The sequence below is a fragment of the Solea solea genome, chromosome 16 (genome assembly GCF_958295425.1).
Source record: "Solea solea chromosome 16, fSolSol10.1, whole genome shotgun sequence".
Lineage (NCBI taxonomy): Eukaryota > Metazoa > Chordata > Actinopteri > Pleuronectiformes > Soleidae > Solea > Solea solea.
In genome coordinates this window covers 22,230,347-22,247,029 of record NC_081149.1, presented here as the reverse complement: position 1 = coordinate 22,247,029, position 16,683 = coordinate 22,230,347, and the positions used below count along the sequence as shown (strand labels likewise).

Below are 16,683 nucleotides of genomic sequence, written 5' to 3'. Positions count from 1 at the left end.
ATAAATAAGCTTGTTTTTTTATTATTTTAACAGTAGCCTTCACAGTCATTAAGTCTATTTGTTTTGCGATCTGAAGTAGTTTAGATTATGTTTTCAAACAATACTACATTATTGTATGGGAACTTGGTTTGAGGTCACATGGTGGAATATGTGACTGCCACTGTTGCCTCGCAGCAAGAAGGTTCCAGCTGTGCATCCAGATTCAGGCACAGTCACTGTGATAGAACCAGTATATATTTACAATGAGTGAATTCTGGTATGGATGTTTACACACATTGTGGATGAATACACATAGTATAAAGGCTATTGTCAGTGTTTTAAAGTGTAACTACAATGTGAAAATATGAAATTGTGAAGGTGTGTATGAAATTGATTTGACTTTATGATTTAATTCTGATTTCCACTCAGTCTAGAAGATGGTGACATAATATTCTGTGTGTTACTAATTGAAAGGTAAAGAATATAATAAAGCACACCACTTGTTAGTGCTGCTGGTTTCAAAATAATGTTACATTTCTTATCTTGGTCACAGTTTGCTAGTCACATGAGAAATGTTTTATATTTTCTTTACATGTGTACACATGTAGTAAAGTGTATTCAGCAGTTAAACCAGCGGCCCTATTACTGGATTTAACAAATTACATCCCAACTTAGGTTTTTCAAGGTGCTATAATACGTACATCTATCTAATATATACGGATACACACTGAGTACCGTTGTACACTGAGCGAACAGCAGGGGGCGGTGTGAAATAAGAGGCTGGAGGAAAACCTCAGTGACCAAAAAGGAAAAGGAAGTAAAGAAGAGGCGCGCGCTCTGTTTGTGTTTGAATCACGGAAACGATTTGTCTGGTATGTTTCTGCTGTTTGTTTTGTTTAAAATTTGGCAAAGTTTGTCTTTTTTCTCACTAAATCTAGAGTCGATAATGCTGTTGTAACTTGAAAAGTGCGCATGTGTCGTTTTTATCCTAAACCTGCTTATCACGTAACTAACGTTTCCACGTAGTTAAACAGAACAGCGAAGTTTGCTAACGCGTTTTCTGTCTGTTACTTTCACTGCAAAATTAAAGAAAAACGACCAAATACGACATTAATGGCAGTCATTTGATTTGTTTGATTCAAGATGACTGAAGAGTTGTGTTCAGTTCACAAACGAGTACACAGTAATGTCAAAATATATAGTTAAGTAAATTAAAAAGGTTCGTTGCACGTGTTTTGTTTCCCCTGCAAATGAATATTTAAAACAAATCGCACAGTTAACAGTTTAGTACCTTTCCGCTCGAGCTGTGAAGAGTTAAAAGTACAGCTTTTACAGCAGTATTTCCGTGTGTTTGTATCACCACTGTACAAGGAGAGATAATGTACAGTATGTTGTTGGTGTCGAGACACGTCACTTTATTTTCTAAGACAGACATGCTTCCATATGTCTTACGGATAGACCCGACAACACATAATAAAACAAGATAAAAAGTTATAAGAGTGAAACAAAGTGCTCTAACTCCAGACTTATAATATAAGTAACATGACAGCTGGAGTAAATAAGGACACAAATTAAAAACTCCTTAAGTTGTGTAATGGCTGCTGGAACAAAAACTGTTTCACTTTGTTCTATATCTCAAGGCTGTAAACATATGAACAGAGGGAAGAGGCTCAGATTCACAGTGTAGAACCAGCATCACCTCATTATTAGAGTTTGCTAAATTGCTCTAACTGTATTGAATGAACTGATTTTTTTTTAAGCTGCCTGGACCACTTGATAATCAGATTCAGATCTCTTTAACTCTTGAGAGACATGTTTACAAACCACGACACCAGACAAAAAATAAAAGCAAGTCATCATGGTTTTGTCGATGTAAAAATAGTAAAGCCTCCTAAAACAAAACAGCTGCTCTGACAGATTCAGTTTTCTTCAAAGTTAAGTTTTACATCAAAGATTGTCTCGTTGATTTTCTAAGATTGCACACTTTCCACTGTCCAATCCTTAATCATTATTGTTTAATGCGTCTCCTAAAACCACTGATCATGTCTTTAGTTTTAAACATGTTAGTATAAAGTTAAGACTAGAGCTGCAGCTAATGATTATTTTCATAACTGATTAATCTGTCAATTTTTTTTTACGATTAATCGAGTGATCATTTGGTCCATAAAATGTCAAGACATGTTGAAAAATATCCATCAGTGTTTGTCAAACCTGGAAATGATGATATTCTCAAATGTCTTGTTTTTGTTCACATAACAAAAAATGATTCAGTTTTAATGATTTCTTTATGTGTGGCAAAGAAACCAGAACATTTTCACATTTAAGAAGCTGAAACAATCTTGTTTTAATAATGAAAAAAGCTTCAAACTGATTAATCGATTATCACAATAGTGGACGATTAATTTAGTGATTGGTTATTGATCGATTAATAATCGATGAATCCAGTAATTGTTTCAGTTCTATTTAAAACTGCTCGCACCTCATTCATTGTTGTTGTTTATGATGTGAAACCTAACAAGCCCTGTCAAGCTCTCACTCATTAAAAGGTTTTATATTTACAGTTTTCTCTTTTTCTCTTTTTTTAGCTCCACCACAATGGCTCAGGGTCATAAATTTCAGGACCTGGAGGAGATGGGGGAGGCGTTGTTGGAGTACATCAACAGCAGCCAAACTGAAAAACTGAGACTGATGAAAGCCGAACATCAGACCCTTTTTGACCAGCACATAGAAACCAAGAAGATCGTAACAAAGATCCTTAAAGGCAAGTTTGGGATCTGACTGCTGCATATCATTTTTATCTACATTTAGTGTACTACAAAACATACGTGGTTTTTTGTTTTCTTACTTTCACTATCCTTCGCCCACAGAAGAAGCTCAGATTGCGGAATGTTTCGGCCAACAGCTGCTGGACATAGAGGAGGAAAAGCAGCAAAGGAACCGGGAGCTGCAGAGTGTGGAGGAGCAGCTGAGGCAGTGCATGGCCAAGAGCCAGATCACTGATTCAGAACTACAGTATCCTTTACTTCATTGTAAAAAGTGGAATCTTTTTGTGGCTGCAAACATACACGCATTCTCTTGGTTAGCATCTTTAACCCTACTACAGGTTCCTGAAAGGAGAGTTGGAGAGTTTGAAAAACACCGAACAGCATCTTGAGACTCTTCAGTGTGAGGTGGATGAAGACACCACAGAGGTTATTCCATCAGCAGTGTGAGTATCACACATTCACTAATGAAACTGCTGGCTTATTAGATGTTTCTTTTTAAATCTCTGATCTGCTACTCACATCTGCATTATTACTTCACCCCACGGGGTGTATTTTTGGTGGCTCTGTGTGCGCTTCCGCACTTGCTTGCAACAGAGGGCACCAGAGGCTTGTTGCATGAATGGGTTATGTCTGTTATGTCTTGCTTTGTTGCTAATGTTGGGCAATAGTGTATTCCAGTTAATGAGATGATTTGCCCTTTATAACACAGATGATAATTCATTAGTGTGTATTTATTAATTGACACTTTTTACAGCAACGATGGCAAATAATTCCTTGTGTTTTTTTTAAATTTGCTTTTGTGGGTTTCACATTGTTTTAAACTAAAAAAAATTCCAGTAATGAATTAGTTAAATTGAAGATCTTTACAATCCTGCATCTGCCAGTGTTACATCAAGAAAATCATCACTGTGTGCTTTACTGAAACCAGAGGAAAAGTAGACTTAAGATTTATTTAACTCCCACATTAACTAAACTTAGGGCTGCAATGATATTCGGTTCATCAATTATTAATCGATGACAAAATTAATTGTCAACTATTCTGATAATCTGTGTTTAAAAAAAATAAAAAAATAAATTATAACAAGCTTACTGATTTTTTAGCTTCTTAAACGCAAATATTTTCAGGTTTCTTTGCTCCATGTAATAAAGGAATCATAAAACCTGGAATAATTTGGATGGCATAAAAAGATATTTGACAACATCATCATTTACAAGTGTGGCAAACACAGATCAACATTTTCGGATGTTTAACGGGCAAAGTATTCCCCAAAATAATCAACACTGAACTCCTCTCATTGAGAACAAAAACACAGAAGGTCATTCTTTTCATGTTCAATGAGTAGCATTCGGGATTAGAAAGTTATTTTCAGATTTATAAAATGTTTCATGAACAGGTACGTGGCCAAGCTGTACTACCTAATAACCAAGATCAAGTGGGAATATGATACACCTCCTAACATCTTAAAAGGAGGTGAGTGATTTTAATGTTGTTGTTCTTGTTTATGCAGTATAGTGCGCTGTCTGATTACATGGCTTCACCTTGTCTGTTGATTTTTCCTGCTCTCGCAGTGCACTACGGCGCAGACCTGGCAACTCCCATCAACATCGACACATCAACACGCTCTCGGAGTAACGTCAGCGACCAGCTGTGGGGCTTTGTCAGCACTGAATAGTAGACAAACGGTGTTGGAATATTGTCAGAAACGTTGTGTACATTATGTATTTGTTTGTCTGTTTACATGGTGGTTGTTGTTTTTTTTGTTTTTAAATGTAATGCCCCCAGATCATCTTACTCTCTAATATATTTCAGTACTGGTGTAGTGTGTGGTGGCAGGTCAGTCACTAGGTGGCACTGCTGTGTACTTCTGCAAATGGTCATTTTGTGACAGTTCCATCATCTGATGATTGTCAGTGAGCTCTTGAAAACACTAGATAATTCTTAGGATTAGGACTGCATCAGCTCCAGCGTCTTTTCATCACCAGTCAATGTGTTTTCAGTAATAAAGCATACATTTTTTCGTAAAACATTATTGCTTCATTCAATATTTCCAATATTTTTCCTGTACAAAACTTATACTACTACTGGCAAATTAGAAGTTGATGGATTTATTTATGCACTAGGGCTGCAACTAACGATTATTTTCATAATCGATTAATCTGTTGATTTTTTTTTTTTTGATTAGTTAGGGAGGGGGCAGCCAAGCAGAGAGGAATTGGAGGATTGCTGGTCGAATCCCCTCTTCGTCAAAGGCTGGGGTACCCCTGAGCAAGATCCCCAATTCCCATATCATAATCATAGTTCCAGTCCCAAGCCCAGATAAATGGTAAGGTTGTGTCCATTTATCACATATGTCTAAAAGGACATATGTGTATCAGGAGAAAAAAAATCTTGAGTTTGGTCCATAAAATATCAGAAAATGTTGATTAGTGTGTTCCAATCCTCGAAATAATCACGTTCTTAAATGTCATATTTTTTCCACAAACCAAATCAGTTTTAATGACTTATTTGTCGTATGGAACAAAGAATATTCACATTTAAAAAGCTGAACACTTGGAGAGCTTGTTTTAATAAAAAACAACAACACATTAATCGATTATTAAAGTGGTTATCGTTTAATTTAGTAATTATTCATTGCAGCCCTATTCTGCTCTCCACTGTTTTTTTTTTTTTACCATATCCATATAAACATTCTCTTTTGGTCAAAGTGTTCCTAGTTAACTGTCAACTAAGTATTTCAGCATGTATTTGCCTGGTAGTTAACACACACGGAAAACAATTTGACCTGCTATTCATTATTCAAACAACTTGAGCCATTTGTGCTCGCTGTTAACTTTCTATTTCAATCTTTTGTTCGTGACTTTCAGCGTACTCAGCATCCATGCTTGGATGGATGCCAACTGATATACATGTGGTGACAGCTGACACAAAAAAAAGTCAGCGTTGATAAATAGTCAAACTGCTCACAGTTGATGTTTTTTTAATCGAGTTTAGTTGACTTTTTTCTTTCTTATTTGTGACATTTCACATTACCCAGCGTCAATTAGTACAGGCTCGGTTCACTGTCACTGATATATTTAAAAATTAATTTGTACCAGTGCTTTTCTGCCACATTTATTTGAGTAATTTTGTCAACATTCCTAAATATAAAGTGGTACAGTGATGTGAAGATGCTGAAAAAAAAAAAAAACATACATGATGCCCACACACTTTCAGCAATGCAAGGCAAATGTGTTGCTTTGCAGAACGAAAGTGAGCGCGTGGTGGGCAGGATGACGCTTTCGCGGAGGCTCATACTCACAAGCACCATAACTTGTTAGAATCAAGCACCCACGTGTGGTTTCCTTACAATAAACGGCATTAAGTCGTCTGGTGTGTTTCTGCAACTTCATTTGTTCTCCAACGTGTCACCTTATGTGGTTTAACAGGTGGTTTGCGCTGAGGCGAGGGTTTGTCAGTCAAGACCAAGTTTATCATCATGTGCCTTAAGTTGCTTTTCCTTATGCTTGAGTTGGCAACTGAGGTTTCAGTATTAATGTCGCAACACTAGCATTTCATTTCTTTTCTCTGCACTCACTGCTTATGTTTTATTATCTATCACAGTTTGAAACCATCTTGTGCTAATTAAGTTCATTGGGAGTTGCGTTTAATTCAGTGCATCAGCCTTTACTACACTTGTGTTGAATCAAGGCCTCGGTGACACACTGTCAAAAACATCTTGAGCTCCAGAGGGATATGATTTATTGCAGATCCGATGGGCTGCAGTTGATTTGCGGTGGCTTGCATTGTCTGGTTACACTTTGTTTATTTACTTACAGTAGCGCACAAATATTACACAGGCGTGAACCTGAAAACAATGGCTTAAAGCTACAGTGTGTAACATTTGTTGTGGATGTCAGTATTCTGCCCCTGTTTGGTCTTAGTGAACGCAGACATGCTAACATGATTTGTATGCTGCGCGCTTCATCTGAGAACGGGCTGTGTCGAGCAATATTATCAGGCCTGACTGAGGGAGCGTTTGTGTGTATACAGTGGCGTAGCAGGAGTGGGCGGGGACGAGAAGGATTTATTGAGGAGTGGAATTCACCTCTGAAACCTTTTCGCGGGCGCCTCATTGTGTTTTCAGTCATACTCCGACCTCTCACTTTACTAGTGCAGTGTTGTTGGACAACATGAGATCCACACACTGCTATACCGAGAAACTCTTTTGACAATGATTTGAATATTACAGATGTTTGTTTATCTTTGAAGGTTACTCCACAGTTCTATAGATTAAAGAAACTCTAAATAAATAAATAAATTAAAAAAAAACAGGAAGAAGAATAACACACCACGTTGTAAACTTAATTCACATGTTTATTCAGTGCACATATAAAACTGACATAAGTTAAAAGACTTTTTTTTACAATACAAAACGGCTATAGATATATTTACAAAGTGTACTAACAACGTCAGTCAAAATATATTTTTGTTTGTCTCTTCATTTATGTACAAAACTACAATTAGGGAAAGTGTCCATGTTTATGTTCAAAATAACTACCACAGTGAGATCCCCAGTACTATAAAGCTCACACACTGTCGTCTGGGATTTGACAGATCTGAAATGTAAGACTACATTTATCTCCCCGTCTCGTCTTCCTTGACAAAAATAGGTACAGAAGATCATTTCATGGTAAGATGATTAGTTTCATCCCAGAAGACTTTCTTTGTTGTCCACAAACTGTAGCACATTATAACTGCAATATTGTAGTTTGTTAAACCAAGAAGGCGTCAACAAACCTCCACTGTCAGCTTTTATAGCTCCCAGTCATTCATTCTGTGTTTCTACACATGTTGAAGGGACCTCCAAAGCGGCAAACCACCCAGCTCGACTTGCCATATGACGTCTGCAGAGCGTCTCCAGGCCACGGAGCCTCTGATGTTGGTGGAGGGGGGACCTCTCCCCAGCATTGGTGCTGACCAAAACTCACATGGTAGAAATTACATGGGTTTGGCAGCAGAGTTTGGGTGTGGATGCTCTGTGTTTGTAACAACATATCATTAAACGCTGCACAGGAGATAAGGATAAATCGCAGGCCCAGCCTTTGGCCCTGGTCTTTTTTTGCCATTTTGCCAGTTATAACATCACCTGGCAAATACTGGCCCTGTTTTGTAATACTAGTTGTTTGTTTTTAACCTTAAGGCATGTTTTTCTCTTTTAAACTGGTAATGAAGAGTTAGTCTTTCTCCCAATATTGACATTTATCAAACACAATGAGCTTATTCTGATCACAAAGATTAAAAACAACAAAACTGTGACAGAGTGCAACGTAAAACTTCTCACATTTGCTCCACTACGGCACGTGTTTCCAACTCTGTCTAGAGAGAAGCAGTCTGGTTTTCTAAGTGGTCCAGTTAAAAGTCTGAGTGCTCACTCTCTCAGTGTTAAGTCATGTGTCATGTCTTGCTCATTCTTGGATAAATGGCTTTGATGGTTGAAGGAGTGAAGTTACCAGAGGACACCGTCGTCTCCAGTCCCTCCAGTCTGTGAGAGGCTGCGTCCGCTTTGCTGGTGCTGCATTCCAGGAAGGGAATCCCGATCTTCTTCACCTGCCCGTCTTTTGTTAAGAGGCAAGGTCGGCAGAGCAGCCTGATGATGGCCTTCCTCATGTCCTTGCTGGTCAGGGTGTAGATGATGGGGTTCAGGAGGGAGTTAAACATAGCGATGCCCAGGAAGTAGTCTGCCTTAAAGAGCACCTCGCAGCTTTTGGCCGGACAGCAGAAGTCCAGCAGCAGGAAGATGAAGAGGGGCAGCCAACATGCAATGAAGACTCCCAGGACTATGGTGACCGTCTTCAGCAGGGCCATGTACTTCTGGGACTTGCGGTAAAGGCCTTTGCGCTGTGGAACCGAGGCAAGGCGCTGCGTGTTGGACTTGACGATGCGGAAGATGCGAACGTACAGAACCACGATGGACATGAGGATGGCACTGAAGACGGTGATGCAGAAGAGGATGTAACTTTTGGCAAAGAGCGGCAGCACTGTGGAGCACTGGTCCAGATGACCCATGCAGTTCCAACCCAGGACAGGCAGAACCCCCAGGAACACTGACAACACCCAGCTCGCTCCAATCAGAGCAAACATCCGTCCCTGTTTGTCGCCCTGGTAAGGCTTCATCCTGACCATGGTGACATGGCGCTCTATGGCGATGGCCAGTAGACTAATGACAGAGGCAGCCAGCATGATGAACACACCCCCCTCCCGCAGGAACCACAGCACTGGGGTCATGCTCAGTGTGTTGGCACCTGATGTTATGAGGTTTACCATGTAGGTGAAACCTGCGAGCAGGTCAGAGAGGGTCAGGTTGCCCAGTAAATAGTACATGGGCACATGGAATTTCTTGTTCTTCCAAATGGCGAGCAGCACCACGGCATTTTCTACAACTATGAGCAGACAGACCAAGAGAAAAGCTATGGTCTCTGGTTTGAGTCCTTCCTTGTACTTGTTCTCCTTCAGTTTGCCAGTGTAGTTGTAATGTTCTAAGATGACTGCGTTGCTCTGGTATTCACGAAACATCTTCAGCAGCTTTCCTGATGATGGGGATATGGGGATCACAGAAGGGGCCACAGCAGCATAGGCAGCATGGGAAGACTCAGTGGCCATGTTAGTCAGTTCCCACAAATATGGGCTCTGTTTCTTCTCCTTTTCTTGTGTTTTTGGACTTAGATCCACAGATAATTGCTCACATAGTCCTCGGGGTGTGCATCATTTCTATTTTCCTTTGAGTTAAAAACTTGAAAAGAGAACCACACAGCTGTTTTGGGGAAAGTTTTTTTTCCTTTTGAAGCTATCAAATAGGATTTCCTGTGGTTTGAGAATTTTCCTCCATAAAAAAAAAAGAGTCAGTGCCTAGGTTGCGCACTAGGAGGCGATGAGAGGCAGCCTGCAAACGAGAGGAGAAAGTTTGTATTAGTGACACGATCATTTGCAGGATATAGAGTATTAAATCAATTATCCAGAATGTAAAGGGATAATTATCATATAATTGCGATCATATCATTATCAATAATGAGAGGGAGGGAGACGTATGACGGGAAATTACTACTTTAAAAAAAGACGCAAAGCGCCAATCAGAGTACAACTGGGAAACACTTTCAAAGTCTGAGCGAAGGTTTATTTTCTTAATCTGTTTATGACGATTTTTCCTGCTGCGATTTGAAGATTAAACATTTTTTGAAGATTAAACGAAACGGACACAAAGGAGCAAACAGTTAAAATATGTATCATACGTGCGTAATTACGCGTAAATGCGCACTAAATGTCCAAACCGGCAAATCTTATAACACACAGAAACGAGAAGAGGTTTACTTTAAATTATTCATATGAACACAAATAAAGTCGATATCATTTTGTGAGTTAATCTTTGCTTAAACAGTACAGAATAACAATAACACATTCTGGATATTCACGTTTATAAATACGACCATTTACTCTAACAAAGTGTAACGAGCGGACCTTATGCTCCCATTATCGGACCAACTCGTTAATTAATGAAGACAAATAACGTAACCACGCACCTGTTAAAACGTGTAAATATCCAGTGAAGAGTTGCAGCACCAGAGGAAGAAAAAAAAAGCCTGATCCCACGGTGGAGGAGAGAGGACGCAGCGCGCACCGCAGCGACATGTGAGTGTGATGTGAGTGTGATGTGTGTGTGATGTGTGAGCGCAGCAGGGCAGGACTCAACATGCAGAGGGTTGGTCTCTAATGTTTGAACCCTTCAACATGTTTCTCCCTCCTTCTCCTGACCCCTTCAAGACTGTACCCACCTCCACCACCAACATCCAACATCCAGCCCTCAGATTCACATTCAGCCTCAGGAAGAAGTGAAGCTTGATGTTTCTCTGAGGAAGAAAGTGAAAATGTTCAGCTTATCATTTTGCCCTCAGGTTCTTGATAGTGCAACATGGTGCCAAGAGTATGTTTCCTCTTGGTATTTAGAATTTGATGACTGATCACAGCAGTTCATAGGTTGATCTTCTGGTTTTTCAGATTATGTGGAAGTCGTTCCCTCTCTTTCTCTCTCTCACACACACACACACTTAATAAAAGAGAAACATCACACACGTAAGTAAACTTGCAACTAAAAGCCACAAGTTAATTTGCCAGTGGAAAAATAGTAATTTGTGAGTGTGCTGTGGCCGGGTCTGTTTCACAGACGAGAAGCCCAAGATTTCAGAAAATAGCTTTAACTCTGTACTGGCCTCATCTGTAATTATCTTATCATCCAGAGAAAAAAAACATGTTATTCACGGATCTTATTTTGCTTTTTTTCTCCTTTGGACGCGATTATGACATTTGGCTCAATTAGATTGTACTCTCCCATTTTAACAGCCACAAACCAAATGTAAGATGTGCCACTTTTTTATGTGATAAAATTGTGAGGTGAGTAAAGAGGATATAATTCCCTTGTGATTAAAAAAAACGACCTGAACCTAATCTTGTTCTCGTGTGTACGAGCCCTAAATTAATTCCCAAATTTGCTAATCTGATTTATGAGAACAAAGCGACTTTAAAGATCTCTCTCTGTACCATTCATTCCACTTCCTTCTCACTTGCTTTGTGTGTGTGTGTGTGTGTGTGTGTGTGTGTGTGTGTGTGTGTGTTCACAGTGTTAAAGAAATTAAGATTACTAACGTCTCTCCTGACTGGGATTAAATGAGTTTAATGACCCCCGGTATCTCAGTGCAGTCTCACTCTAACTTCACTATCACAATGCAAACACAGCTGGAGTGAGACACAAGGATCACAACACGCCTCTTATCATTAAACTCATTATTTCTTCACTTTCCACTTCCACTTGTGGTGATCATTTTGTTTTTCTGTTTATGTTTTAGTTAAAAATATAATTTTAATGTTGTTTCTGTCTGTTAGTGTCAAGAATATGCTTTATTTGTCAAAATTTGCATTTTTAAAGGTGTTAAAATGAAAAGAACGTTATTTGTTGACTGAAGATATGCACATTAAAGGGAATTAGGAGACATTTTCTTTTAATTATGATAAATCTAAGTTTTATAAAACATCATGTTGGCTGTCAGGACATTTTTCACAATGTTATTTGACAAAACCAGTGAAGCCAACATTCTTGTTTGGCTTTTTTGAATACTTTTACGGCCCTATAGTTAAACTCCGTGTTATACAAACATTTTTCTATTTAACAGAACAATGACAACTCTCACGACAGCTGGGATCCTCTCAATCCACCGGTGGGACCATGCCGGGACACGACAGAACAACGGGGGAAATTACGTAAAGGCTCGGGCGGGTGAGTGAGAGCTGGTCGTGGCCTTCTCCAAACAGGAAGCTGCCTTATTGTGCCTAGAAATGAGAGGGATATCCTTGAGAAAAACACAGATGAGGTCACTGGTTCGGAATTGACACACACAGTGTGTGTGTGGGGAAGCTGAGACTCACACAGTGACGTGCAACCAGCACTTAGTGCACATAATTTGCAAGTTACTCATATCAAACCTGGTATTAATGGAAATGTTTTGTAGCCACTACTTCTTGTCTGTGGTCTTGTCATATTTGGCCCGTATAGGCTCAAATTGTAAGTTCCACAAAGAAGTTATTTTCTTTCTCCTGACATCATTATTTTTAGCTTCAACAGCTCCTCTTTCCACACCTGCTTGTTTGGAATCAGCGTTTCTCCCTTCAACCTATTTAAATAAAGACTCTTTTACACTCAAAGTGGGCAAACCCGGGATTTGTGAACCCCTTTCAACCGCGTCTTAGTCTTAATAGTTTTCATACTTAAACCATTTTCCATTGACTTGTTTCCCTTTATTTATGATTTAAGTATATGTTTTATTTTTAATTCAATGCTGACTTATGTACATTTGCACTTATTCGAGCTGTTTTACTAACTCATTTTTGTATTTACTGTAGCTCTTTAATTGTTTATGCACTTTTTTTTGTCATAAATAATTAAAAACATTTTGTTTTGTTACTTTTTAGTCGAGCAAGAACATGTCAGGCAGCACCAACAGCTACATCTGTGCATAACTCCCCCAGAAGCCTCATATAATTTACTGCTTTATTATTGGTGAAGATAAAGAGGCCCCAAAATCGAATTTTGCTTAGGGCCCCATGAAGACTTGTTCCGGCCCTGAGAGCAGAAGTCTTTTGACAGGTATTAAATTCCCACAGATCTTTTTTTACCTATGGGAACGAGGCATAAGTGGTTTACAGTTGGTTTCTGGTTGGTGTTGGTGTCCTCTGTTCTGCCTCCACTCTCTTCCCCTGAGGCCCACCCACATGTGATCACCAAAAAACTCCTCTTCTCGAGCCCTGTCAGCCAAGTGGCAGTTTACACAATTTACCCCCCCTGCAGAGACACAGTGACAAGCTCACAGTGTGTCGCCTCTGATTAGTTAGCACACAAAGACACGACAGCAGGACTCTCTGCTCTCTCTCCCCCCTCCTCGCCCTCTGCTCCGTCACTGTGTCTCTCCCCCTTAGGCCACGAGTAAACTGGGACCAGTGTGGACGCACCCAGCCGTCTCACTGCTCTTGTGGGGGGTGGAGGGTCTTTCTTTGTTTGGTATGTTCTGTCCAACACTCCCGGCTCTGGATGATTTTTTCCTGTGACGTAAATGTTCTCGCAGAGAGGAAGCCAGACAGTCTGCCTTTGTCGTGGACTCGCTTTAGATTGACTGCTGTTTGTGTTGAGTTTAGTGTTGTCTATTTTGCTTGTGTGGCCACCGTTTGTCAGCGACTGATGACATGTTTGGAGAAATACGCCTTTATAGTCTTCATAATGGTCTTTAAGGAATGAGGTGGCAGGTCAAGTACAGAACTTCTTGTGCTAAGATTAAAAGGAAAAAGTCAGAGACAATGTAAGTGTGCTGAGTTCACACGCTGCAAACTCAGCTGCTGGGGTGTTACTGATGACCCATATGATGCAAAATCACACCTCAGAATGCGACTCTCACCTTTTGCTTACAGTAGAGAAACACACCGCCGTCGTGTGTAATGTTATTTCACAAGGACAAAGGGAATCATTCACACCTTGTCAATTCAAGCAGCGAGTTGTTAATGCTTTTTAGACATTGTATGTAGAATTTAGAGCCAGGGTGTGTTTTCAAGAGGAAATAGTTCGACCAGTTACATTCAGGGTGAGGTGTAAAATTATTATTATGCTTTAAAAAGACTGCAGGCAGTTGCTGGATTAGCTCAGCAGCACCCCTTAAAGCTCTTTAAATAACATGTTCTGAAACATCTCATTTATTAATTACGCACGTGAAACCGTGTCAAAACAGTTTGATGGAAATCGCTGCTTTTTTGTGTGCGTTAACCAAACTACATTTACAGAGAACTCCAATTCTACAGTGGTTTTGCTGACTTCATACATACATACCATGGCTTTTATTTTGAAAATCTGACTGAATTGTGGTGCCCGACTCAGACTGGTCACATAATAGAGATTAACATCAGAGGCAGGACTCCAGCTCTGAAAGGAGCTGAAACAATGTTTTCGGGTAATTGTTTTTGTTGTATGTACAAACCTGCTCACATGGTGTCGTATGTAGCAGGCGACTGGAAGTCTAATCTCCATGATGATAATGCTAACCGCTAAGTTATTGGGTCTGATAGGGAATAAGCCAAGATACACTTCTTTAAGTCTGGTTTACACTTTATCATAAAGACTGTGATGCACATTATATGTTACCTTAGTTAAAGAAAATAGCTAATGGTTGCAAAGTGTAAAAGATTAATTTGACTAGATTTAGGTGAAAAGACCAATAAAAATTAGTTAAAATTCCAGTGTGTAAGTGTTAGTGTTGTTATTATTCTGCCTCTGTTTGGTCCTCATTGATAGAAAAGATGGAACTTTGTTTGTATGCTACATCCTTCATTGGAAAACAGGCTCTGTCAAGCAAAACTATCAGACCTGACAGAGGGGGGTATTTGTATGCATTGGCTGACAATACAGGGTCAAACTCTTGACAGCTGTTTTGTTGTTGTTGTTGTTGTTTTGAGGGGAAGAATTAACTTCAGAAACTTTCTGTGATCACTTCTTTGGGTTTTCAGTCACATTCCAGCCTGTAAGTGGCTGTGTGACTTTACTCATGCAATGTTGCTGTTGCCTCCATCTGTCATACACAACCATTCACTCTCACATTCACACCCACGGTCAATTTAGAGTGACCAATTTACCTAATCCCCATATTGCATGTTTTTGGACTGTGGGAGGAAACCGGAGAACAATTAGTGTGCATAGTGGAAATGTCACTGAGAGACATGTGACTCAGAAACAGAGAGTCAGGTGGAGCTGATAGGTTTAATCAGCATCGTGTGAACTCATTTGACAATGGTTTGAATGTAGCAAATATGTGTTAATATGTTACACACTACAGCTTTACCATTGGCATTTATGAGGCAGGTGAATGATTCATTGTGGTGTTTACAGGTTACAATGCCTGTAGGTACGTTTACATGACATGAGGGGGGAAAAAAAACGGAATTATTGTGTTAGTCCCACTAAAACAGAGCTTTTAAATGACATGTAAACATGTTAGTCTGACTGAAATTGTACTGAATCCAATTTAGTACAATTCCAGTTAATGCAATTAGGACTCGAGCTAGTACTGAATGTTTACTTTCAGTTGGACCAGAGTCTAACTCAAGCTGGCATTGGTGCTCTGTGCATGAGCCACAGTTCATACCAGAAATAATACACAGTACACAGAGGAAAACAAGAGTGACAAAACATGGTGAAATTCAGGACAGTACATTTTTTAGATTGACAGATTTTTGTGGATCTTTTTAAGGTAATGATGATAGGAAGCCTCTGAATGACATAACAACCCTAGCTCGACTTGACTGTGCCTGTGTGATGTAAAAGAGCTGAAGGAGAGATGAAGAATGAGGAGAAGTTTTACAGTTCATCCCACTCTTCTGTGATATAACCCCCTCTGGCCTTGAAAATCATCCATAAAAGCTTTGGAAAATACTGAAGATATCAAGAGTTGACCTCATGATGTCCCAAATGAGCTGAACATAGTAAAATGTCTGCAACGAGCCCTTTGGAAATAGTTATGGTTACAAAAGACACTGCAGAAGAAGAAGAATGAAGACATTTTTTGGACATGATGACAACATTTATTTGAGTTACTGTTCCCACTTCACTGAGAAATAAGAGGTGTCGGTTGACGGAATTTGTTACCATTGGACAAATCGTTAGCATCAATCATCTCATCTAATGCCTACAAGGAAAATAAAAAAAAATGTGAATTTCCAAGAAAGTTCATCTTTTATTAATGTAACCGTTTAACTAGAGGTTAGCAGTTACACCAGGGTCTCAGTTTTCAGTTGGCGAGTGTGCAGATATACGTCTTCCTGGACAATAAACATTCAGCTGGGCTCATAAATCTTTTGCTCCTCTTGTGTGTCTGTTTGCTTTTCAAAGAGGGGATCCATGGCGATTCAGGGGGAAAAAAGAAGCAAGAGCAGAGCCAACAGAAGCATATAGTGTGTATAAACTCTGATGTAGTGTCCCGTTGTATAGTGGCTGCCAGAGATTTATGGGAATCCTAGAAATAGCCTGTCTTTGTCCAAGTGGAGCTTTTCTGCCCCAGTGTTGTTTCATATGCAGCTGCACAGAGAAACAACTTCACTCTGAGCTCCCACTTCAACGGAAATGAGAAGAACATATGTAAATGTTGGACGTGTTTTCTTTCCATTGCTTTCTGCTGTACATGACTCTCTTTCTTCACTCTCCAGCTGTTCACATCTGCACGTTTGGTGTCCCTTCTTTTCTCATCCGACTCAACGTCAGTGTCAGAACATTCGTAATTCCAAACAGATTGCAGCACAGTATGCTACACCGTTCCCCCTGCTTCTCATTTGTTTGTGCCTTCTCCATCATGCAAACGATTGCAAATCTTCATACAGCGTATT

The 16,683-nt window shown here is 39.6% G+C and overlaps 2 protein-coding genes across 2 annotated transcripts; one reads left to right on the top strand and one right to left on the bottom strand.

Annotated features, from left to right (window-relative positions):
• The first annotated feature begins 598 nt into the window (after nt 1–598).
• Nucleotides 599–4,769, top strand: spc24 (SPC24 component of NDC80 kinetochore complex). Its single transcript, XM_058654322.1, has 6 exons — nt 599–851; nt 2,565–2,740; nt 2,847–2,991; nt 3,083–3,187; nt 4,139–4,215; nt 4,314–4,769. The coding sequence occupies exons 2-6, from the start codon at nt 2,575–2,577 to the stop codon at nt 4,415–4,417; spliced, it is 597 nt and encodes a 198-aa protein (XP_058510305.1). The 5' UTR covers nt 599–851; nt 2,565–2,574; the 3' UTR covers nt 4,418–4,769.
• A 2,314-nt stretch (nt 4,770–7,083) lies between these two features.
• s1pr5a (sphingosine-1-phosphate receptor 5a) lies at nt 7,084–9,617 on the bottom strand. The gene has a single exon (XM_058654654.1). It carries the CDS (start codon nt 9,382–9,384, stop codon nt 8,179–8,181), a length of 1,206 nt encoding a protein of 401 aa, XP_058510637.1. The 5' UTR covers nt 9,385–9,617; the 3' UTR covers nt 7,084–8,178.
• Between the last annotated feature and the right edge of the window lie 7,066 nt (nt 9,618–16,683).

Excerpts from the sequence above, each read along its gene's own strand:
- s1pr5a (XM_058654654.1), bottom strand. The coding sequence starts at position 9,384 with ATGGCCACTGAGTCTTCCCATGCTGCCTATGCTGCTGTGGCCCCTTCT.
- spc24 (XM_058654322.1), top strand. The coding sequence starts at position 2,575 with ATGGCTCAGGGTCATAAATTTCAGGACCTGGAGGAGATGGGGGAGGCG. Across the intron at positions 2,741-2,846 it reads CGTAACAAAGATCCTTAAAG|AAGAAGCTCAGATTGCGGAA; the intron begins GCAAGTTTGGGA and ends CTTCGCCCACAG. Across the intron at positions 3,188-4,138 it reads GAGGTTATTCCATCAGCAGT|GTACGTGGCCAAGCTGTACT; the intron begins GTGAGTATCACA and ends TTTCATGAACAG.